Source organism: Clarias gariepinus, chromosome 5, assembly GCF_024256425.1.
Source record: "Clarias gariepinus isolate MV-2021 ecotype Netherlands chromosome 5, CGAR_prim_01v2, whole genome shotgun sequence".
NCBI lineage: Eukaryota > Metazoa > Chordata > Actinopteri > Siluriformes > Clariidae > Clarias > Clarias gariepinus.
The window spans coordinates 13684713-13708092 of NC_071104.1; the positions used below are offsets into that span (position 1 = coordinate 13684713).

Below are 23380 nucleotides of genomic sequence, written 5' to 3' on the forward strand. Positions count from 1 at the left end.
CACTGTGCAGGCTGGTGGTGGTGGTGTAATGGTGTGGAGGATGTTTTCTTGGCACACTTTAGGCCCCTTAGTGCCAATTGGGCATCGTTTAAATGCCACAGGCTGCCTGAGCATTGTTTCTGACCGTGTCCATCCCTTTATGACCACCATGTACCCATCCTCTGATGGCTACTTCCGCAGGATAATGCACCATGTCACAAAGCTCGAATCATTTTAAATTGGTTTCTTGAACATGACAATGAGTTCACTGTACTAAAATGGCCCCCACAGTCACCAGATCTCAACCCAATAGAGCATCTTTGGGATGTGGTGGAACGGGAGCTTCATGCCCTGGATGTGCATCCCACAAATCTCCATCAACTGCAAGATGCTATCCTATCAATATGGGCCAACATTTCTAAAGAATGCTTTTAGCACCTTGTTAAATCAATGCCATGTAGAATTAAGGCAGTTCTGAAGGCGAAAGGGGGTCAAACACCGTATTAGTATGGTGTTCCTAATAATCCTTTAGGTGAGTGTATGTCTATAAAAATAAGCAATTTAAAATTTGCATAGCATTTCCAAAAAAAATCTAAATTTTCAGTAACATTAAACCCTATTAGAAAACATTAAAAAATATATTTTCTTGTATGTATGTGGAGTATATTTATTTGCATGCTGTTGGGTTGTAAATGAATATGAAGGGACTTTGGTTGCTCCGTCATAATAACCTTTCAGTTTGGGTATTTTACACGCCCTTACTTCTGACCGCTGTAGATATGTTTGCTGAAATGACCTGTGTTTTGTCCTCTAGTGACACTTCACATTACTGCTTTTTATTATTATTATTATAAATTCTTTTGGGGGGGCGCTCCCACATTAAGCTACTCCTACCTCTAAGTCGGGAGGGGCCGAAGACTATCACAGGTTTCCTCCAAACCACATCTTTTTTCGAACTGCCCGCTCACGCACCGTTAGGAACGGCATAACACATTTGGGGGACAGTGCTATCCGCTCATTCCACTTGCGTGAGCTCACAGACATCCCCGATTGGCACTGCTTTTTATTATTGACAGCTGTCACTCATTCGTTTCTTCCACACTCTGAACTATTGCGTTCAATGGCTCTGTTGAGTTACGTGTATAGCCACACCCAACTTGAGGGGAAAAGTGCTAGATTACTGGTATATTAATTATTCTCCTTTATAAAAAAAACATCAGGCAATAGAATGGATAGAACAGTCACAGTCCACGAATTCAGACTGCTGTTCATTATTTTGTGATTACTGTTTTAATGGCTATACCCAACATGAAAATGATCAATGTCACAAAGCAAGTGTTGCCTTAACCTGGTTTTATGAACATGACAATGAGTTCAGTGTTTTCCAGTGGCTTTCCCAGTTACCAGATCTGAATCCAACAAAAGACCTTCGGGATGGTATAGCCTAGGGGACATGCATCCTGAAAATGCACGTGGAAAACCTACACAATCCAGTCTTACTAGCATAGACCAGAATCTCAAAGGAATGTTTCCAACAACTTGAGAAATTCAAGTCATGAAGAATATAGGCAGTTTTAAAAGCAAACAGATGCCCTAGTCAGGATTAGTATACTGTTTGTTATAAAGTGCTTGGTGAGAGCTCATGAATTTGCATTCAGTCTGATAAATAAAGTTTAAAAATGGAAGGCAGATAATAATAGGTCAAGTAATCTATGTAACAATAGCTTGTTCATTCTGTTCCTATAACAATAAGTAACAACTTCTATTTGGGGAAAAAATACTAAGGCTATTACAGAAGAAAAGGGACGAAGATTGATAAGTAATTTAATGAATAATTCATTCAACAAAGTTGAATCCAAATACAGTCTCATAGGTGAAAGTAGCCTCATCACTTTCATTCTTTAGAAATTCGGTTTAACAAAAGCTCACACAGACACAAACAACCTACACCCCCATTCTGAAACAGAGGCTTCCACATTTCACACAGTCTATGGTTTGTTTGCCACCACAACTCTAGTGCCCATTTCATTTTCTGTACAGATGAATCAGCATGTTCTCATGGACAAAGCAGCTGCTTCGGGTGTTGCTGCAAACAAAACAATACAACCAGGCCACAGAAAACAATCATATCTGACATACACCTCTTTAAACTAGTCTTATAAAAATCAGCGCTTAACATCAATAATAAACAGTTTAGCGGTGAACTGAACGACAACAATTTGAAAGTGATTTCCAACTATAAGTAAAACATGATGTAAAACTCTTAACAGTATAAATATCCAAGTCAACAAGCTTGCCAAAATGAAAAAGAAAACATGCATCCTGTTCCCTTATGGTCAAAACACACTGAAAGGTTTCGGTTCAGGTTTTTTTTTTTTTTTTAGTAATTGTGTCCAGATACACACATTCCTGGATACATTTAAAAAAAAGTTTAGTTGTTGGTCAGGAATCCATGGGCTTGCTGATGGACTCCACTGAGGCCTCATTGCTTGGAGAAGTGCTGCTGCTGCTGCTGCTGCTGCTACTCAGACCTGATGCTTCATCAGTTTTAGGTCGCTTGGATTCGGGAGGCTTGCACACTGGATCGTTAGGAGGAGACGGTCTCTCTAAAAAGTGAAATGGGAGCTGTTTGTTACTTGTACGCTCTGTAATAAATACTACTTACAACAAACAATAGCATGACGTGTTGTAAAGAGAATAAATACAAATACAAAAATCTGAGCTAAGAGTTACTGCATATAGCAACCATTTTGAAAGAGACTCACCATGTTTGGCTTTCTCAGTGGAGGATGGAGCTACAACGTTCTGCAAGGAAGCTGGAGCTCTGGGTGTAAGTGATGTCAGAGAAATTCGCCTGCATGAGCAAACAAGAGCAAGAGGCCAGTGTTAGTGTCATTTCAGTATAAATGCACACACCTTTCATTTACTGTAGCTTGCTTCTTCAGAACTATGCACAGACCTGTAAAACAGGATCCATAGTGAATGGAGGCCTACATTTTGTCCAAGTATGTTTCAACTACTCATTATACATAATTGTATATATTTGGTATTAATTTGTAGAGATTGTTACACTTTGTTTAGCAATAATGCAGTGAGAATGGGGACGAATAATACATACAGAAGGAAAACCAGAACATAGAAACTTATCGGCCAGATTATAACCTTTTATAGATTTGATGGCATAATTTAAACATTTTAAAATGAATGCATCTAAAATGCATGGAACAAATCCACATAGCAGAGAGTTAAATAATGTGGAAGTATCTTTTAACACTGCAGGACCTCAAAAAGGGGAACAGTGTATAATGTCTTCCTCAATTACATGGACACCTGCACATTGCGAAATCAGCGGTTTTAATTACAGACCATCACAATTGTAATACCCGATGCCTAAACTATTCTCCAGTCATGATGTGGCTAGCGATGGGTAACAAATTTTGATGGCATAGATGGACTTGCTTCAAAACGATCTGGTATCAAGCTATGCTTCTTAAATTCAGTACAGAATTGTGATACCTACAGAATAAATCTGATCAGTGTCTATGAGCCAGTAAGCATGCAGCACACTTCTTCAGAGATGGCATTTTGGGAGGCTTGACTACAGTCTGTGTCACATGTCAGGTGTTAAAATGTCCAGGTGGATCAAAGGTGTGACTCAATATCATCCTTGGAAAAATTTAATCCATGCACGACGCAATGTACACAAAGACAGCAGACTGAGAAAACAACAAACTTAATGAAGCTCGAATGTGTGTCGAATAGACTTAAAGTTATCAGGTCTTCGACTGCAAAAGGAACAGACCATAGCCATAATACTCTCATCCCTCAATCCCGTGTGACATTAAACATCTTTCAAAAAAGTCCTCTAGATTCGCCCTCCTTCTATATTACCGTGTACAGTCATGTGACTAGAATTGTAGCTGGCAACGTTTGACCAACTTATACATGGATGTTTACTAAGTGTAACGTTACTGTAAGAGGTGTGGTGACAGTGATAAAAACTGGGATCCTCGTGTAACTTTAGATATGGTTTGAGTGTGGATTTAGCTAAAAACGACAGAAAGGGGGTGAAATAAAAAGACTTATTTTGTGGTTCAGGAGATTTAGCAGCCATCTGGTAATAAAAGGACTGCCTATTTAATTATGTCTTTTTATTTTTTTTACACCCTATTTATTTATGAACAGCCAGTGTTGTGCATAAACTCTGTAGTGGAGCATAGTGAGCTCATTTTTCCTGGACTGAACGCTTCAGTTTACAACAAAAAGAAAGCAAATATAAACCTCATTTACAGGTAGGGCAGGAACCGTGAAGGACAATGCCTCGCTCATTAGATTTCTAAAATGTTACTACTTGTAATATTGAGTTCACTAAAAAAAAAGAAGTCACCTCTCCTGCTTTTTCTCCTTTGTCAAACTTATCTATTAGGGGGGGATTACACAAGGATCAGAATCCTGCAGTGATGTAAAACACAGTGGTGCATGATTTACTGTAAAGTTTTTTTTCTGGTTGTGGTGATGGTGATGGATAGGTAAAAGGCTGTTCTACTGGAAAAAAAAAATCCTACTGATTTTCTACAAGTTTGGTTATGTTATGATAGGACTCACTTTGTAAGCATACCAAGGAGCTGAAAAAAATAAAACTTAATTAATTTACTGTAATATTTAATGTTATTTTCTTTTTTCGGTAATGAATCTTACAAAAATTTAACTCCTACAAATTAATGACAGCTTAAACCAAACATATTGCTTGCTTATTGCCACTAATTTGTCTAAACTAAATTTTTGACCAAGTTACAATTTTAATTAACATTACTGTACTTTAAATTATAAACTCACAAAACCCATTTGGAAATAAACCATAATATAAAATCAATTAGAACATACCCTCTTATACACACAGCTGCTGCAGAAACAAGAAATTGACCTACAGTTCAGTGAATGCTAAGGATGCACCGAATGTTCGGCAACCGAAATTATTAGTTTAAGTAAAAAGGCAGAATAAATTTTGCCGAAAAATGACGTTTTTAATGACGTGATCAAATAGTAACCCGCGTGGAGTGAGAGGCGCACGCTTTATGCAGCAAACATGTCAGCAGTGTGAAAGCACTTAAAAGTGTCAGAGAAAGAGGCAAAAACGGCCATTTGCAGACACTGTTCTGCTGAATTGTCCAGAGGGGGTGCATCTGCAAAAACGTACAGCACTTCAAGTTTAATTTATTAATTAAAATCAAGACACCCCAAACATCATGCAGACTACGAGAAAGACACGGCGGCGGCAAAAAACAGCAGCAGCGAATCCACATTTTTTGCACTATTCAATGCACATTTGTTGTTGTAGACATACAGAGTTACATTCTTTTAGCAGTCAGTTATAGGCCTAACATAGACTATTTAAGAAGGGAGGCTTCAAAGATGGCCGAATAAAAAAAAATTAAATAAATAAAATAATAAAAAAAAATATATATATATATATATATATATATATATATATATATATATATATACACACATATATACAGTATATATATATATATATAACTTTATATATATATATATATTTTTTTTTTTTAAAGTTATATTGTGCTTTGTTTGTATAATATCTGCTGGAATGTTAAAAAATGTTTAGTGTTAAATCTTTTGAAATTGTATTTTTGTTATTTGATTTATTTTTCTGAAAAGCAACACAAAATAGTAAAAAGCAAATTTTTACTATTTAATAAATAATTAATATAAATTGGCAAAATAAATGGAAAAAAAAGCGAAATACCGCGTTCGGTATTCGGCCTTCGGCCAAGCATTTCATTATTGTTCAGCTTCGGCAAAGAATTTCATTTCGGTGCATCCCTAGTGAATGCAGCTTCAAAAATGCTCTTAGTGCTTTATGAACGAGAATGTGGTCACTTTTTTGTGAGCTCAATCTGGACTAAGCCATATGTATAATGATTTAGCCATGAAAATATAAGCAAAGCCTGCGATTTTACTCGAATTTACTGACTTCTCTCCCGGATATGTCGTCAAGGTTCGGAAATGTCTTGTCATTATACTTCTAGCTGCATGATATAAAGAGAAGAGTGTTCCTTACTGCATGCTACTATACATGTCATCCATCTTCATCTCATCATTTTTTTGCATTCGATCTTGGGTTAGTTTTCAGCTTTCTGTTCCCGCACATTGTATTGTTGAATGGTGTATAGCGATATGATACAGCACCCAAAATACTTTCAGAGCACTCCAACACAGCCTCCATTGTTCACGGACAATAAGGCGAACATTAAGGCGAACATTAAAAAAAAAACTTGAGAAAATGTATAAATCCCTGGACAAATCACAGACATGCTGATTCGCATAGGATGAATATCACTGGACCTTGGTAGGTCATTTTGCGGATTGAGGGATTTTTACTTCGCAACTTACAGACATGGCTGACCCACAACATCTGCAATTATTACAAATGACTAGAGTGAGCAAAAAACATGATTTGCCAAAGTTGGACCTCAGCCCCATTAAACACCTTCGGCATGAAATGGAACAACCAGATCTCACTTGATATCAGTGCCCGGCTTCATTAATGTTTGTGACTCAAGTGAAAAATCTCCATATTAATTCCCATGATTTTGCAATGAGTAATATAAATCAGATGTCTGCATATTTTTGGCCACAGTGTGCAATTAGGGAGAGGTAAGACTTTACAAGTCTGTTGTCCATTCTAAAATGATCACAGTATCTGCATAGACTACAGGATACTAAGGCTGCAACAACTAATCGATAAAATCGATAATTATTGATAATGAAATTCGTTGATGGGCTGCTCACGTTACTGAGGAGCGCGACCACAAGATGCACAAATACACACAGATACACAGCCGCTCACGCAATGGAGGTTACAGAAGCGCCTGCAGGAAAAAGCATGCGCCCCAAATCCTCCAAGGTATGGGAGCAATTTACATTAAACGCCTCTAAGAAGACGGTAACCTGCAAGCGATGCAAGACTGAGCTTTCATGGCATGGCATGGCAGTACCACAGTAAAACATGTTGGTGTTATGGATGGCTAAACATCTGCAGGGTTAGTAAAAACTGTATCTCTTCATCGTGTAAAAGTTGTATAGTTTAAATGCTTTTGTTTAAACTGTTTACTAACTTCGGGACAGTCGCGCTATCTACTTGCTAGCATCAGATTCGCAATCACCTCATGAGCAATAGTGATCAGTTAAATGGCGCTACTTTAAATTAGCTTAAATTACATGGTGCGAATAAACAGTAGAATATTACATTTAGTGATTGTTGTGGTTTTTAGCGAATGCAAATAACAGTATATTTTTGACTATTAGCTTTATGCATTTTTACAGTCCACTACAAAAGTTAACTTGCTAACTAGCAACTCTGTTTTCCAACGTAATTTACTGTGGTTTTACTTATGCATATATCATTTTTATATACAAAATTAAATTATTTTAGATGTTTATATCTTAACAACTGAATGTCAGTGCATTTTTAAACAATATTATACAGACATATACACATATATATATAGCTTTTTTGAGGGGGGGTTGTAATAATCGACCAACTAATCGATTATTAAAATAGTCATTAGTTGCAGCCCTACAGGATACTGAGAACCCTGCAGGGACGCCGTCTGCAGGGTGCCAAAAGTAACAGCAATTCAGAACTTTAAAAACAAAACTGAAACCAATCTCTTGCACACAAGTAGCTGCAAACAAACAAAAAAAGGGCTGTACTTGTGTTATTACTTAAATAAATAAGAGCTCTGTAAATAAATTATTAAATATTACTATTTAATTAACTTGAAGAAAATTACATTTAAAGAGACATCATAAGACTTCTTACCTAGGGGTGGGTCCTTTAGGCGTTGTGGAGTTTCTGGCGCTGATGGGAGCAAGTGGGGTGCTGGAGGTACTTTGGGTAGTTTTGGGAGTAAGCGGTCCCCGATTGGCCAGAGGAGTGGACGGCGCAGATTTGGGGGTGCTCTGACTGCTGGAGGGAGGGGCAGTGGGTGTGGCAGGAGATTTTGGGGTACTGGGCTTGCTCCATCCCTCCAGTGTGTTGAGGGTAATGCGCCTAGGCTGTGATTTAGTCTTCAGGCCTTGCGGTGTTCGTTTCTCTTCAGGGGTAGCTGATGTTTCTTTCTCCTGTGTGACGGGTGAAGGATTGGTGCGGGGCACGGGTGAAGCTGTCCGTCCGCTACCTGATGTTCTTTTGCCCTTTTTCTCACTGGCAGTGAGCGGGGTGATGATGTCCAGCTGCGGTCGCTCTTTTAAAGGCGTCCCAAGCTCCAGCTCATCAAAGGACACAAAAGAGCAGTATCCATCCGTGGACGAGACAGCCAGGAATGACCCGTCACGAGACCTGGTGGCATAGCACATGAAACCTTTTAATCAAATATGTCAGTGACTGAATCGCAGGCATAGATGTGAGACATGACTTCATATTTGAACACATGTTATAATCTTTATGTTAGCTAGTTTGATTTAATTAGATATTTACGTAGGAATGCTGTCAGGGCTATGCATGTGTGTGCGAGAATGAGAGAAGCTTTATCTGGCTTTACGTCTGACACCCTAGTGCTATAATTAAAGCCAGTGCTAATTCCCACCAGCCAGTCATGAAATAAAATTAGCAGCATTTGTATACATTATGTTAAAAGCCAACAGCATTATGAAACACCAAAATGAACATCTCAACAATCAAGAAACCTGGTAAATCACATTTAATGTCAGTTAACAACATTATTAGCATTATGCCGTGATAAATGCACTAATAATATTTTAAAACATCCAGTACATAATTCTGTATTCCACAGATGATTCAAACCTTCTTTTTTTTTTTTTTTTTTTTTTTAAATAGAGAAGTGATAACATTTAGGAAGAAATACAACAGACATAGCATAACATGCTGCAGACATCCATAAATAATTATACATACATGTTTTGCTAAAACCTACTTGCTTGTTATTTCAAATAAAATGATGCTTTCAAATGTGCTTGGATCTTACCAGCTGAGATCACTAAGGGTGTGGTAGTGGATATTGGACACATAACCAAATGGCACGGTCTGCTGAGTGTCGTAAAAAAAGATGGAATCTTCAGAAGCCACAGCAAACACCAAGCGATACGGCAGCTGAAAGGCGTTGGACAGCGGCTGCACTGATCCATCTGACAGAAAGCCAGAAGACAAAGACATTATTAAATTCAGCTAACAACTAAGGAATAATCAATACGATCTAGCAGTTGTAGGGGAGGAGGACTCACCTTCAAGCTTCTTGGCTCTGAGCTCAAAGAACACAGGGCAGCACCGCACAGCAAGAGTTGCTTTACCAGGACAGGGAAGATGAGCTATTGGTCTGGTAAAAAAAATAAAAAATGCAGAGGGTTTAGTACAGAATTAAAAAAAAAAAAAAAAAAAAAGTTGTACAGCAGCAAAATATTAAACCAGTCAGCAATATACCAACTAACATGGAATAATAAAATGGTACAATAAAAGTAATAAAGCAATTAATGATATGACTACACTACCTTTTGAAGCTCTTTCTGGAGAAGACATAAGTGGTGTTTGTGACGTTCTCTCCTGTCTCCACACAACCAGCTAAGAAAACACACAAAACTCCATCATAGCACAACCCCACTTTTGGAATTAATATAAGGAGGTTCATCAGTAAAACAATACAACATGCATACCGGGCGCCAGGAGGAAGGAGCCGTCGGGTGTAAAGGTGAGGCGTCTGAAGAAGGATCGCATGCTGTCATCGTGAAACATCCTGAAGTTCTTAACCTGTGGAATGCATGAGCTTGCAGTCAGATATGTTCTTGCAACTAAAGTCCATACTCTCATAATGAGCTAATGTAAGAAATGAATTTATATTAAAAACATTTTGATTATAATTAAACAAATATTTGCAAATAACTGTTACTGGTACTTCCACACCAATTTAATACAACTGCATAAAAAAAAAATTCTTAATAAGGTTGAACACCATGCAGTGTGGTTGCAAGCTGAAATTATACAAAGCTTGCAAATTTGATATAAACTACAGTAGGTAAAGTTCAGAATACACAGTAAGCGCCTCTCAAGCAAAAGCAAAAACTGCTGACAGAAATAAAACTAATTCCTCTGTAGTGGTTTTGGACCAGTGTTTTCAGCTGCCTCGAACAGGAGAAGCTTGATAGACCAGAAGTTTAAAGAACTGGCAAAATTCCTTAATTATAAACTTTTAGAAAAAGCAAGCCTATACTGGAGGTGAGCACTGGGTACAGGTACTACGCCGAATTCTACACTTCCTTAACAAAAGCACAAAGAGGCAAAGATAAGGGCTTGAACAAGGATAGAAGATGTTTAGCATAATCAGTCTCACTTACCTCTCCCTCTCCAGCAGAGCCTGATGTCATTTTACTCACACTGTAGGCCTTTTTCTTTGTGTGCGTGCTGTATACACGCATAACTCTGCAAGAAATGCACTTTCATTAAACATAATATCATCATCATCATCATTAACTAAAATAAAAATAAACACCTATAATTAGGCAATAAATCTGTGTTAATGCTTTTAAACCATGCACACACAAACATTACCTATCACAGCTAAGTGTGCTAATATATTGACCCAGTGGATCCCAGGATACACCCTGCACATAGCTCTTGTGGTCATTAAAGATGCATATCTTCTGACCTGCATAAAACAAACAATACACAAGTAAGCACAATAGTACTGCATAATTAAAGTGTACATAAAGACCAGCTGAAGACAAGCATGTAGCCATAGAGTGCACATTACCCTTCTGTATATCCCACATGATGGCAGTGTTGTCCACAGAGCCAGAAACCAAGAAATTCCCATCGCTTGTCCATGACAAGTCATATACATCCTCAATGTGCCCCCTGAAACACACAGGATTACTTTAACAGTGGGGGCGGTGGAGGGAGTAGATGTACTCAGATGTAGAGAAATAAAAGTACACAAAAAATGATCTGTAAACAAGAGAGAGAAATTACCTGAGGGTCTTGACGACATTCCAGCTTTCCTTGTTCAGCAGAGCATCCTCCTCCTCCTGGAAAGTTGGGGCTTGCTCGACCTCTTTATTATCGTTAATCTTCCATAATAAAATGGCTGCATCTGAATATATAAATATGTATACACAAAACATTACTACACCAAAGGACAATTTTTTTTTTATAATCGATGAACGCCATTTCTCAAAGATTTCTTATGATGTACTCTCACCACATGCTGATACTGGACAATTGGTCATCAGTGCTATTCATTATTAATTTTTTATTATCCAAATAATTACTCTCATCCATCAGTTTGATCTTTGGACAGTTTTAGATATATGAAATTCTCCAAAGCCAATTTATTAGGGATTATTAAAAAGTAATTGCCTAATCACTTATGTTTTGGGAAAAAAGGCGATACTGCATATCTATGTTATTTGCTTTTTTGTGTGTTAGTTTTTTTTTTTTTTTTTTGGTTTGTTGAGTTCAAAGAGCAGAATTAATAAACATCCAATGGTTTAACACAAAAGCGAGACTGGATTATTCGTTTTACTGTACTATCCTAGAAAGGTGCTAGGTGGAAGAAGAAAAAATTCCTGAGTGACACTTACCGTCTCCTCCAGATGCCAGCAGCTCAGCAGTTGGACAAAAGCGAACCACATTCACTGCTTTTGTATGTCTTGCTAAATTTGACAAAAATTCCACTACAGCTTTTCCATCAGGCCCCATGTCTACACGCCACATCTACAGCATTAGAGAAAAAGGAGATGCTGAAGAAAACCCCCATTTCATCTATTTACAAATTTTAAGACACCTTGTGTATTTGCATGCAATACAATGTTTATAAAAATTCAAACTTCATGTTAACACCAGTGTATACCAGACAAAAGACTGGATGGGTTTTATAAGTTGTTAGTTTAACCTATTAATTCTACCTTATCAAAAAGTGCACTTATTACCAAAATGACAGAGGCAAAGTCATTAATTGGCTTTGTATTAATATTAATTTAAGTAAATGAGCAATTTATGTTATGGACAAATAACATGCAAAAAATAGTTTTAATATTGTATTATTGTATCGTATGGAATTTCATGGGAAAACCTCATTTTCATGGGGGGGGCTGCTGTGATGAACATAAGAGGGTGTTGGACATGGCACAAATGTGTTCTTGTGCAAAAACAGCTTCTGTGGCGCTATAAATTCAATAAACTGCCAATCAATCTGATAATTCCACTTAAGATTCTGTGACATTTATTTGAGTCCAGCATGTAAGAAAGTTCACTCACGCGCACTGTGGTGTCCACTCCAGCTGTGGCCAGGCGATGAATTTTGCCATCAGCATTCTGTTGAAAATCCAGACTGTATACTGGCTCCTTGTTGTGCCAGGCAATTTCACACGTTACCACCTTCATCCTGGTCCTAACAAACAAGACATAAGGAGACTAAAAATTTATGATGGAAAAAGACAAACAATGGTGTCATACTGAAATAGCTGTAAAGCACTTTTTTATGTCGAAGAAATAAAACTTTCCGTTTTGATGGAATTTTAGATCATTCACATTACCGCAATATTGCGTTTCTGTGAGTCAGCAGTGACAAAAATGTACTATATGCCAAAACGTTGCTGCAAATAATAAATAAAAAATAATAATAAAAGACTACAAAAAATACAAAAATAAGTAGCTGTGTCACAACATATTTATTTATTGCTTAATACTTCAGTATGCATTTCTGGACACTTCACACACCTCTTCAGTTATAACAACTTAAAGGGTAAGTTCACAGGATGGTAATGAGACCAGCAATGTTGTACGGTTTGGAGACGTAGCCACTGACAAAAAGACCGGAAGCAGTGCTGGAGGTGGCAGAAGTGAAGATGCTGCGATTTGCTCTGGGAGTGATGAGAATGGACAGAATTAGGAATCAGTATATTAGAAAGACAGTGCAGGGAACAAAGTTGGAAATGTGCAGAGAAGGGATGAGGGTTATATCATCAGGAGGAGAATGTTAGAGATGGAGCTGCAGAGGAGGAGGAGAAGAGGAAGGAGGACATGCAGGAGGGTGGAGTGACGAGGGAAGCTGTGGAAGACCCCTAACAGGAGCAGACAAAAGAACATGATGACATCATCTGTCAAACCTTGACACTTCATCCTTCTCTCTTTTAACCCCCTTCCCTATTACTAGTGTACAAGTAATAATAGCAAAAATGGTAATCTTTATCTAAATATTTTCATCCAAAATAAGTTATAATTTTCTGTTCTGAAAAAAACCTATTCTATACCAAATGTCTTTACAATATCCGCCTACATCACGTGACACGATTTTATTGTACAGCAGCAAATCAGCCCGTGACGCCACCTAGCGACTGAGTATATATTAGCTGAAAAAAGCTGATCACAGTGCACATACACGTAGGATAAGTTATAAATAAATGATTAATAATGGCAGACCATAATCATTACGGTTAATTAGATAAGCTTGAACACATATTTAATATAAAGCACACTATAATAACCTGAATACAAGTGTCAATCAGTAACTCGGTCAATATTCGACAATATGTGATTAAGTAACTAGCGTTGATTGTTTAATAGCAACAAATTAAATAATACAAATAAACAAAGATCAATTAAGCAACAACAAAACTCAAACATCCAACCTTTGAAATGAACAAATAAACACTTAAGATGACCAATATAAACAGGGATAAGACAGCTGTAATGTTGAGAAGGTGCAAATTACAAATGTAAGACTCCGTATAAATTAAAACAGGTTTGGGACAGCATGCAGTAGAGACATGCTGCAGTGAAATCCGTCCTTGTGTTGTGTGCTTTAATATAAAAGCTGACTAGCAGGCCGGGGTTTAGCATGAAGCCTGTGCTTTAGTGAACATCACTACAATAAACCTCCTCAAACCGTGCTCTGATATGAATATAAATAAACCCGGGACAAGCCTTCACTACTAATATAAAAACACAAATAAAACAATTTACCAAACAGGTTAATAGAGGGATACTGAGGTCCGTGTACAAGTCTCCCGCTTTCTTCAGACTGACTTTCACCAAAACACTACTTTTCCCGCGCAGGTTTATACTTTACAATTCTACTTCCGCCTTCCCCGGGATGCCAGATCGCGCACATAAAAACACGCTTCTTTAACCAGGCACTTAAGGGGAACCTATAATACTAAAAAGGAAAGATTGTATTCGTATCACATTATCCCAGTCATATTCATATGAGCTGACACCCAGGCCTTAAAAACACTATTATTTTTGTTAATATTTTTTAATACACATATGTCCATATTTTAAAGCCAGATTGTATAGTATATATTTATACTGTTAGTATTTTTTATTTTATTTTTTTTCCACTATTTTTATTTTTAGTTTATTTTACTTTATTCTGTTGTTTCTTAATTTTTAACTTTGTACTGTCCACTTGCTGCCGTGGCAAAAACAAATTTCCCACATGTGGGACTAATATAGGTTTATCTTATCTTATCTTATCTTATCTTATCTGATCTGATCTTATCTTATCTTATCCAAACGGGTCACGGTTCGATTCTTGCCTCGGGTCTATGTGTGTGGTGTTTGCATGTTCTCCCTGTGCTTGGTGGGTTTTTTCTGGGTTCTCTGGTTTCCTCCCACATTCCCAAGACATGCAGATTGGGCTAATTAGTGTTTCCAAATAGCCTGTGATGAATGAGTTATAAGTATTGTTTAAATTCAGTGTTCCCCGCAAAGGACTGGCATCCCATCCTGTGTGTATCCTGCCTAATGCACGAAGTCTCCTGCGATAGGATCCAGGTCCTACCCCCCCTAAATTCCATGCTTCCATTCCATGTTTGGCAGAGTTGGTACAGCAGAACTCTAATGATCTCCAAAGATCAATGACCTCAATCCAACTGAACACCATTGGGATGAACTAGAAATCCAAGTACATCCCGGGTCTCAATGTTCAAAATCAGTGCCCCACCTTACTAGTGCTCTTGTGTGTACAGATGACCAGAGCCATGCTACAAAATTTGGGTAGAAAGTCTAAAACTGAGGAGAAAATGTAAGACTTATCATAACTCCAAAGAGGATGCACTTTCAAAATAGGTTATTCAAACGCCACTTTTTTTGTGATGTTCATGTGTTCACACTGTAGAACACAATTTAGCGTTCTAAAAATAAAATATACTATTTCTACCAGCTGAATGTAAAAATATTAAATTTGCTTATGCTATGCTTAGCCCTGCAAGCCCATATATTTACCCTATTTTTATTTTATATTTGCTTTTATATGTGTGTGCCAATTTTCACTTTCAGTTTACTCTAAAATTTTAATTCATCATAGCTCCATGCAAAAGTCTTTGTTTACATGTTTACATCGCATGTGACCTCATTCACTTGTTTTTATGTTTACAAACTACAGGTCCAGTTATATACACCGGCTGCACTTCTTCAATTGGTTTTATTTATTTAGTTTTTATCTTAGGTCAAGTCACCTGAAAACACTGTTTTAGTATTTCCCCTATGCAGTACTTACTGTGCAAACATCTATATAATCTGTAATGATCTTCTCAAATCAAATTCATCAAATCAAATTAAAATTTTATTTGTCACATAAACAGTCATACACAGTACGATATGAACTGAAATGCTTATACGACTGCCAGTGACCCTAAAAAATAATAAAAGCTTATACATAAGAAATAAATATGAATAAAATGTTAGAAATAAAATAAACTAGTAGAATATGCTGTACAAAGTAAAATATACTGTAATAAAATAAATATGTTAAAAAATAAGATGAACTAGTGGAATGTACTGTACAAAGTAAAATATACTTTACAAATAAGAACAAAACATTAATATAAAAACTAAATATCAATATTACAAATATAGAAATATAGAAAAGAAAATAGAAATAGAAATAGAAATTTGTCAAAAACTGAAATTTAGAATTTTAGAAATGGCTGGGGTGTGCAAATATGCATAAAAAGTGACTTCGTAAAGTTTCTTATTAATGTGATTTGTGCAGTGGTCCATAGATAAAAATATAAATATGTAGTGCATATGTAGTTCTCATTACATATAATAAAAGTGTAAATTATATTATATAGTGTATATAATAGTGCATATATTTTATAGCGTGTATATATATACATATGTGTGTGTGTCTGTTTGTCTGATTTTGTGTGCACACATCACGTAAAAACTACTAAACGAATTTTAACAGTTTTCTCAGATGTATTTGGCTGAACTTGAGGTAATATATGGTTTTTTTTTTTACTATTTTTTTTTTACATCGCAAGCGACCCAAGAGATGAGAAGATATGATACTTTGAAATAAGAAAAAAGACCTTGAAAAAATATTTAGTTAATCAAAAATTTCAATAGATGGCGCTGTTATTACGCGTTTGATTGTGCAATTGAAATCTACTTAATAAACGCGATCTCACACCTTCATTGCGCGCACTTTACAATAACACGTAGATTTATTTATTATTTTTTTTCTTTTTAAAATTCAACAGATGGCGTGGTACGCTTATGAGTGTACACTTAAATTTCACATGTACTATTTAGTAAAGTACTAAACACTTGAAGTGGATCTGGCAACCTACGCATCCGGCGAAAGAAAAGAAACCAAATTTCTCCAGATATAGGGGTGTCGCAAAAACAAGTATTTGTTGAAACACAGAAGTTACAGTACGAATGTTATATATTTTAAATCAGGTAATTTTTTTTAATCAATATTCATGTTGTGATCCATAAAAAAAAATCCCGGCAAATGACATATAAGTTCATTTTAACGCGCCGTACAAAATGGTTTGTCCCTAGTCATAAACGTGCCAAAAAGGCTCGCGGGAGAATAAAGTAATAAGCTAATACAATCCGCATTTATTGTAATACTGTAGTAAAAACAAGGACGCTTAAACTAATTTTAATCAGTTAATGTTTTTCAGGCAGGGCATTGAGATTAACTTCTATAAATATGCAAACTATTTGAAAACAATGCTGTTTAAACAAAAGCTGACTCATTTTAAATGGTAATTATATGTAAATTACTATAATTTTATACTAAGGTTATTCCACCAAAGCATGCTATCCTTATATACATTTTTTTTGGTAGGGTAATTTCTCAAAAGATGCATGTGTATAATATTTTTATACATTTATAGCAAAGTTTATTAAAAAAATAAGATGATTGCAGTATACAATCTTGTAAAAGAAAAAACAAAGAGAAAAAACAGATAAGAAGGATCTAATAATCAACATTTAAAAAACAACCACTGCAATAGATAATTTTAGTACACAATATTATTACATACTGGCAAAAAAAAAGTTTATTTTATTAAAATATTTATTAAATCTAAATCTTTATTGCCATGTGACCTATTTGTGGTAAATACATTAACCACAAAACCTCAAAGTACCAAAGCTGAAAAAAAAAGTATGATAATGAAACAGTATACATAGTACATAATGTAAGAAGTAATATTACCAATAACAATAAAAAATATATAGTGTTGCTCTGTTTAGACAATAAACAGAGAACATTTGTTCCCACTGGGTTGCGCGTTTAAATATTTTGACTGCTTAAATTAAAGCTGATGTGCTTTAAGAGATTGTGCTTATTTGATCACCATTGTTTTTATGAAGCTGCCTCTCTTTCTCTTCTATAAACTGAATGAGAATCTCATCAATGACTTCGCAATCATAATTAACCTGCTGCGGGTCCAGTGCAGGGATGAAGGTGACCAGGAGACGGGCCACATTTTGTCTGAGTTCTCTTAATCTGAGTCTAAAAAGAAGAGAAACTGCTTAAGTTAGTGTGTTACAGGTCAGGGCTATGGCTTCTGTCTCAAACATCAAATAATACAGTTAATTTTGAACAATATATCATTATACAGATAAATAATACAGATTTTATTGGTATTGTACTGTCCTGCATATTTCTAGACTTTCTTACCTGAATATATTTATCGTACTGTTTTCTTGTTCTATCTCCTGTTCTATCACATTGTCCTGTGTCCCATGCTGCAGTGAGTCACTTCCTCTCTCGAAGGTAGAAACGTCTGCTGAAGTTGCCGTACTTTCTACATGGGGAAATGGAAAATCTGTCTGGACCTCTTGATCTTCTACACTTAATTTAACCTTTTCAATTTCTTTCTTGATCTCCTCTAAATCTTTCTGCAGGGTATCACAGCAGGTCAACAATGTGCACTTCTCATCTTTTAGACTGCCCACCTGTGTGTGAAGAGAGCACAAGATAAGAATTGCAACAATAATAATTACCAATAATGACTGCTTACATGACATCACTAGCAATTTTTTATTTATTTAAGTTTTATTTTCCCTTTCTTATTTATAAAATTTAAGATTAGACCTTTAGGGGGTTGCAATCCCTAATAAGAAAGTAAGATGTATAGTGTCTTGCAATTAATACCTTGGTGTTTATTTAAATTTGTCTTGTATTATTAATGTTATTTTATTTAATATATTCTAAAATATATTTTAATTAACACCACTAGTATTACTGTTAAGTAACATGAATTCTGTGACCACAATTTATTTTATTAACTTTTTGGAAAATTAATTGAACTATTAAGAAAATAAAAAATGCCGCGTATTAGGCCAATAACTATGTGGTCTTAACACCTGGTTTTTCTTGCTCTCTTTCTCAGTTTTTGCTGTCCTCATCTCTCTCTCTCTCTCTCTCTCTCTCTCTCTCTTGGAGAGTAATGTCACACTGTTAACAATACTGGACATTAAACCATTAGCTGAACCTGTATTTGTTGGTTGTACAGTATATAAGCAGACTGAACTCTAGAACAGTAGAGTGCTAAAATGATTTTAGAAAATAATGATGCATTATTGTTATCATTTTCATAGGGATGGTAAGATTAAATCTAGGAGTGCTTGTGCTTGAAAAATGGCCTACAATTGTTGATGCATTCACCTTTACATTTTCCTATTTTTGTTATTTTTTTCTTGACCTCTCACCTCATTTCGGAGCTGCTTTATCTCCTCCATGGCCTTCAGGTACTGATCTTTGTACGTTTGCTCATCTTCAGTACTGGTGCTTGTGAATTCATTGCTCTGTTCCTTCTTTGCTGTGCTCTTCTCGATATCATTATCTCCGTCCTCCATTTGTGATATTTCAAATTCCTTAATTTGTGCTCCATTACCACTATCAGTCAGACCCACGGATGAAGCAAAATAAGCCTCAGTAAAGGCTCTGGTTATTAATGAACTGTCTGGTGCAGTACCAACATTCTTTCCTTTAGCTTTCTTTTTAGCTGGGCTCTCTTGATTTTGGTCCAGGACTCTCTTCATCCTAAAATAAAAAAGATACTACATTATTCAGGGCAATGTCGATGTCATGTTATTTTGAAGGTGCATAATAGAGGGAGTACCTTGTTGGAGTAGAAGGAAGAGAAGTGTTCTGATTGTCAATAGAAATGTTATCAGGAGGTTCAGTGCCTAAAGTTGAAACACAAGTTACAACAATATTCTAAACAATGAATGCAGTGTGATGCACAAAGATAAAATGGATCTTTACCAGTTCCTGTGTGAGAAGAGGCATTTATGTCAGGGCAGGATGATGTTTGGCAGGATGAATTAGGGCTAGAAGGGCTTTGCTAAGAGAAAAAAAAAACATGTAGAATAAGGATATGGAAAGATTGAAAACTATGAATATGTAATTAATCAAGCAATATGAGATCTACCAATCATGACCGTTTTACAAAAGGTTTGTGTGCATTTATTTCTGGGTCTAGCTAAAACTAATATAATGCACAACTTCAGAAAATGGTAATCTTTATTTGTCTGGTGGAACAGGGTGTTAGCTCTGGGTTTTAGTTCGATTCTGAGTTCAGGGAACTGAGACGCTGTCTCTTCTCTCCTTGTCTTCATGGGTTTTCTCCAGGTTGTCAAATGTTTCCTCATTTTCCTCCCACACACTGATCGAGGGCTTAGTGACTCTAATTTCCCTATTGATGTAAATATGTGCATGCATAGTGCCCTGCGATGGAAGAGCTGTAGTTTTTACATCATTTTTACATCAAATTACTGATGCTGTATCTGAACTGATGCACAAGACCCTGCACTGTACTCAATAGTGGATCTTGCATAATTATAACTGAGGTCCTCTGCAATTAACTAAATAACCAAAGCTGACTAAAAAAAAAAAAAAAAAAAAAACCCAGAGGGTTAACTTCCTAAAGCAGCATGTGGGGCAGGTGTAATGTAGCTCAGTGGTTAAGGTGTTTGGCTACTGATTAGAAGTTCAAACCCCAATGTCACAATAAAAAATGTACTGTAAGTTGTCAAAGGAAGAGTGTCTCCCAGATGCTATAAAGCTTAAGAGAACAGTAAAATCTGCATAAAAATAAGATGCACAAAAGTTAATAAATGGAATAGAAAAATAAGGTGCTTACAGTATCTTTATTTTAAGATCATTCATGTTCTGAGATAAGTTGAATAATCATATAATAATTTTAGATAAACCCAATCCATTCATACAAAACCAATGAACTCACACACTGTCTGAAGATAGTATGTTTTAAATACTTTTCAATAAAATGCACTTTTTTAATACTGAGCACTACTGATGTCCATCATGATAAACCATGCTAAAACCATGATCTTTACCAGTTCCTGTGTGAGAAGAAGAATTTATGTCAGAGCTGGATGACATTACCTGTTCACTATTCTTCTTCTCCTCTTGCATTTTCTGATATTTCTCACTGTTTCAAAATACATACACAAAATTAGCACAAGTCAAAAGCGTAGACACATATACTCATCCAAGGGTTTTTCTTTATTGGTGCTATTTTCTTTTGTAGAACAATACTGAACACAAAAAGTGGCAACTTTGGAAAATCTACAGTATAAAACATTCTGCTGTTTACTTTTTTGCTAGGACATACACTGATCAGCCGTAGCATTAACATTAAAAACACCTAGGGTTTGGGTTACACTTGTGCCACCTGGGCAGTTCTGGTCCCTTAAGGCATGAGTCCACAAGACCTCTGGGGGTGTGCTGTAGTGTCTGTTAACAGTTTCTTCTGTATAGTTGGTGATCAATGTTATTTATTTTACCTGATAGTGGTGTTTATGTAATAGTGGATTGGTGTAACTGAGCATATAAATTATCAGTCTATCAGCTTTATAAAAGCCTATTTGTATTTGTTAGCTAATTGATTTCACACCTGGAAAAGGCGAGTAGAACAGTGAGTCATGTTTTTTGACCTCTCTATTTCTTTTAACACCATCCAACTTGCACTTCTGAGGAATAAGCTGGAGTACATGGGAGTGGACAATCATCTATCTACCTGAATACTGGATTATTTCACAAACTGACCACAGTATGTGAGGACTTGTGACTTTGAGTCTGACATGGTTGTCTGCAATACAGGAGCCCTGCAGGGAACAGACCTGGCTCCGTTCCTCTTCACCATCTACACTGCAGACTTCATATTCAGCTCAGCAACCTGTGAACTGCAGAATTTCTCTGATGACTCAGAGAATGGTGACAGGGATACAGAGGACTGATTCAGAATTTTGTGGACTGGTGCCACTAAAACTGCATCCAGATAAATGCGGGGAAGACCTAAGAACTGGTGGTGGACTTCCGCAGCCTTAAAACAATTCTCTATCACTAGTGAACATTCAGGGAAAGGACATTGAGAGAGTGGACTCTTATATAACTGGGTGTTTAAACTCTTATATAACTGGGTGATGCAATTTATAGCAAAGGACAGAGCAGACACTTTCTGCCAAAGATACTGTGGTCTTTTGAAGTTCAGGGAGCACTACTAACAACCTTTTTTGACTTTGTGGTGGCCTTAGCCATCATCTATAGAGTGGTCTTCCGGTGCAGTAGCATCTGTACTGTAGACAGGAAGAGACTGGACAAGCTGATATAGAAGGCCAGCTCAGCTCAGGGATTTCCTTGGACACTGTACAGGAGAAAGGAGTGAGCGTATGGAGGACGGATTCACAGGTAGAATGAATTTGAAGATTTTTTTTCCCCACTATGCCGCCTGAACTGATTGGTTAAAGGGAGTCATGTGATTATTGTTGCTGCGTCTGATTGTTGAAACAGTCAGGTGGTAGATCCACCGGCTGCATGTGTAGAATAAATGGTTAGAAAAGTAACGAATGTAGCGGAGTATCACTGTAAAAAAGGAACATGACTACCTGTTACATGTACTAAAATGTAATATGTGTTTTGTGCATACCAATTTCATGTTTCCAAGATGAACATAAATAAATTATGTTGTATTTGCATGAAATTCAACAACATGTACTAGATTCAATCATGTTGAGATAAACCAAAAAGATCTTTCAATATGAAAACCGGAAATATCAAAGCAAACATCATGAGAAGATATCGCGAAAAGAAAACAACGTTGAGAAGTCAAATGTTTGGCGGGCGTGTGGAAATTAATTCCCATATTTCTAAATACTGAACATAAAATACTACATAAATACATAAATGTCACCTGCTGTTTAGCGATGTTTAGTCACGTTATTTTGGTTTAAGCTATTTCTTGTATTTTTAATCACACTTAAAATACCGACGGTTATATGCGCGTGCTTAATCTGCGGTTCGGTTCTGGTTTCGGTCTCTTCTCATGAGTTGTAAAGCGAGAGGAACAAAGTGTAAATACTTAAATTAGCGAATGAAGCATATCATGAATTTTAATTGAATCTATCTCTATATTTCTTTCACAGCAGTTTGTGACTGAGAAGTGTCCTGTCTGCATCTGACTTTAGAAGTTTCTTGACCAATCGTTAAGCGTACAGTTAACCGCACAGTACAAAACGTTTCTGTTGGTGTTTAATTTTTTTTATGATTAACACTTATTTGTGGTGTTTTATATTTTGTGCATCTTTTCAAATTGAGACCTCATTTGTAAGTTGCTGCTGGTGTAAAACAGGGTTTTTATTAAATATAAAATAAAAATCTCAGTTTTATCCTGTTTGTCTTATGCTTTCTTCCTTCACAGAATTCTGTTGACCAGGGCTTGAAATTTAAATTTACTTGAGTTGGATCAACTTAATTTTCAACAAAAAAAATTGTTGTACCAACGCTATTCATTTATGTTAACAGTATTAAATTATGTTGGACGCAGCTTTAGTAAATAAGTTAAATGAACCTAATAAGATTTTTTTGACGGATTAATTTTTTAAAATTAAAATTACACTAAAAAATTTTAATGATGTAAGCCTTAAGAAATTGTTAGACTTTTCAATGATAATGGAGTATAATAGCCATATTCCAATTACATTACAATTGTACAATCAATTGCTATTACAGTAAATTATAAAGATTATGTTAAGTCAACATGATTCTTTCACACAAGTTTAACATGAATGAAACACTTTGGTTTAGCAGGC

General features: G+C 36.1%; 2 protein-coding genes across 5 annotated transcripts in view; both read right to left on the reverse strand.

Annotated features, from left to right (window-relative positions):
- Positions 1-1786: 1786 nt before the first annotated feature.
- chaf1b (chromatin assembly factor 1, subunit B) lies at positions 1787-14092 on the reverse strand. Of its 2 annotated transcripts, XM_053496666.1 has the most exons (15): positions 13979-14031; positions 12734-13077; positions 12272-12404; positions 11596-11728; positions 10985-11105; positions 10767-10870; positions 10565-10661; positions 10351-10435; positions 9673-9766; positions 9511-9580; positions 9247-9338; positions 8991-9150; positions 7826-8344; positions 2745-2833; positions 1787-2585 (listed from the first exon to the last, which is right to left on the reverse strand). In XM_053496666.1, exons 3-15 carry the CDS (start codon positions 12395-12397, stop codon positions 2422-2424), a joined length of 1854 nt encoding a protein of 617 aa, XP_053352641.1. In that variant the 5' UTR covers positions 12398-12404; positions 12734-13077; positions 13979-14031; the 3' UTR covers positions 1787-2421. The 2 variants fall into 2 exon arrangements, with proteins under 2 accessions (XP_053352641.1, XP_053352642.1); XM_053496667.1 differs by lacking the exon at positions 12734-13077 and having other exon boundaries at positions 13979-14092.
- A 2857-nt stretch (positions 14093-16949) lies between these two features.
- LOC128524330 (MORC family CW-type zinc finger protein 3-like) overlaps positions 16950-23380 on the reverse strand; it is a 111714-nt gene continuing 105283 nt past the window's right edge. For all 3 annotated transcript variants that reach the window (XM_053496860.1, XM_053496859.1, XM_053496861.1), the window contains exons 13-18: positions 20676-20721; positions 19536-19614; positions 19390-19456; positions 18977-19310; positions 17943-18220; positions 16950-17774 (exon numbers count right to left, since the gene is read on the reverse strand). In XM_053496860.1, the coding sequence (XP_053352835.1) occupies positions 17591-17774; positions 17943-18220; positions 18977-19310; positions 19390-19456; positions 19536-19614; positions 20676-20721 (988 nt within the window). In that variant the 3' untranslated portion in view covers positions 16950-17590. The remainder of the gene's footprint in view (positions 17775-17942; positions 18221-18976; positions 19311-19389; positions 19457-19535; positions 19615-20675; positions 20722-23380) is intronic.

Coding starts and splice junctions, on each gene's coding strand:
- chaf1b (XM_053496667.1), bottom strand. CDS start 12,397: ATGAAGGTGGTAACGTGTGAAATTGCCTGGCACAACAAGGAGCCAGTA. Junction 11,729..12,271: donor GAGTGGACACCACAGTGCGC/GTGAGTGAACTT, acceptor CTAATGCTGTAG/ATGTGGCGTGTAGACATGGG. Junction 10,871..10,984: donor AATGTCGTCAAGACCCTCAG/GTAATTTCTCTC, acceptor TGTGTGTTTCAG/GGGGCACATTGAGGATGTAT.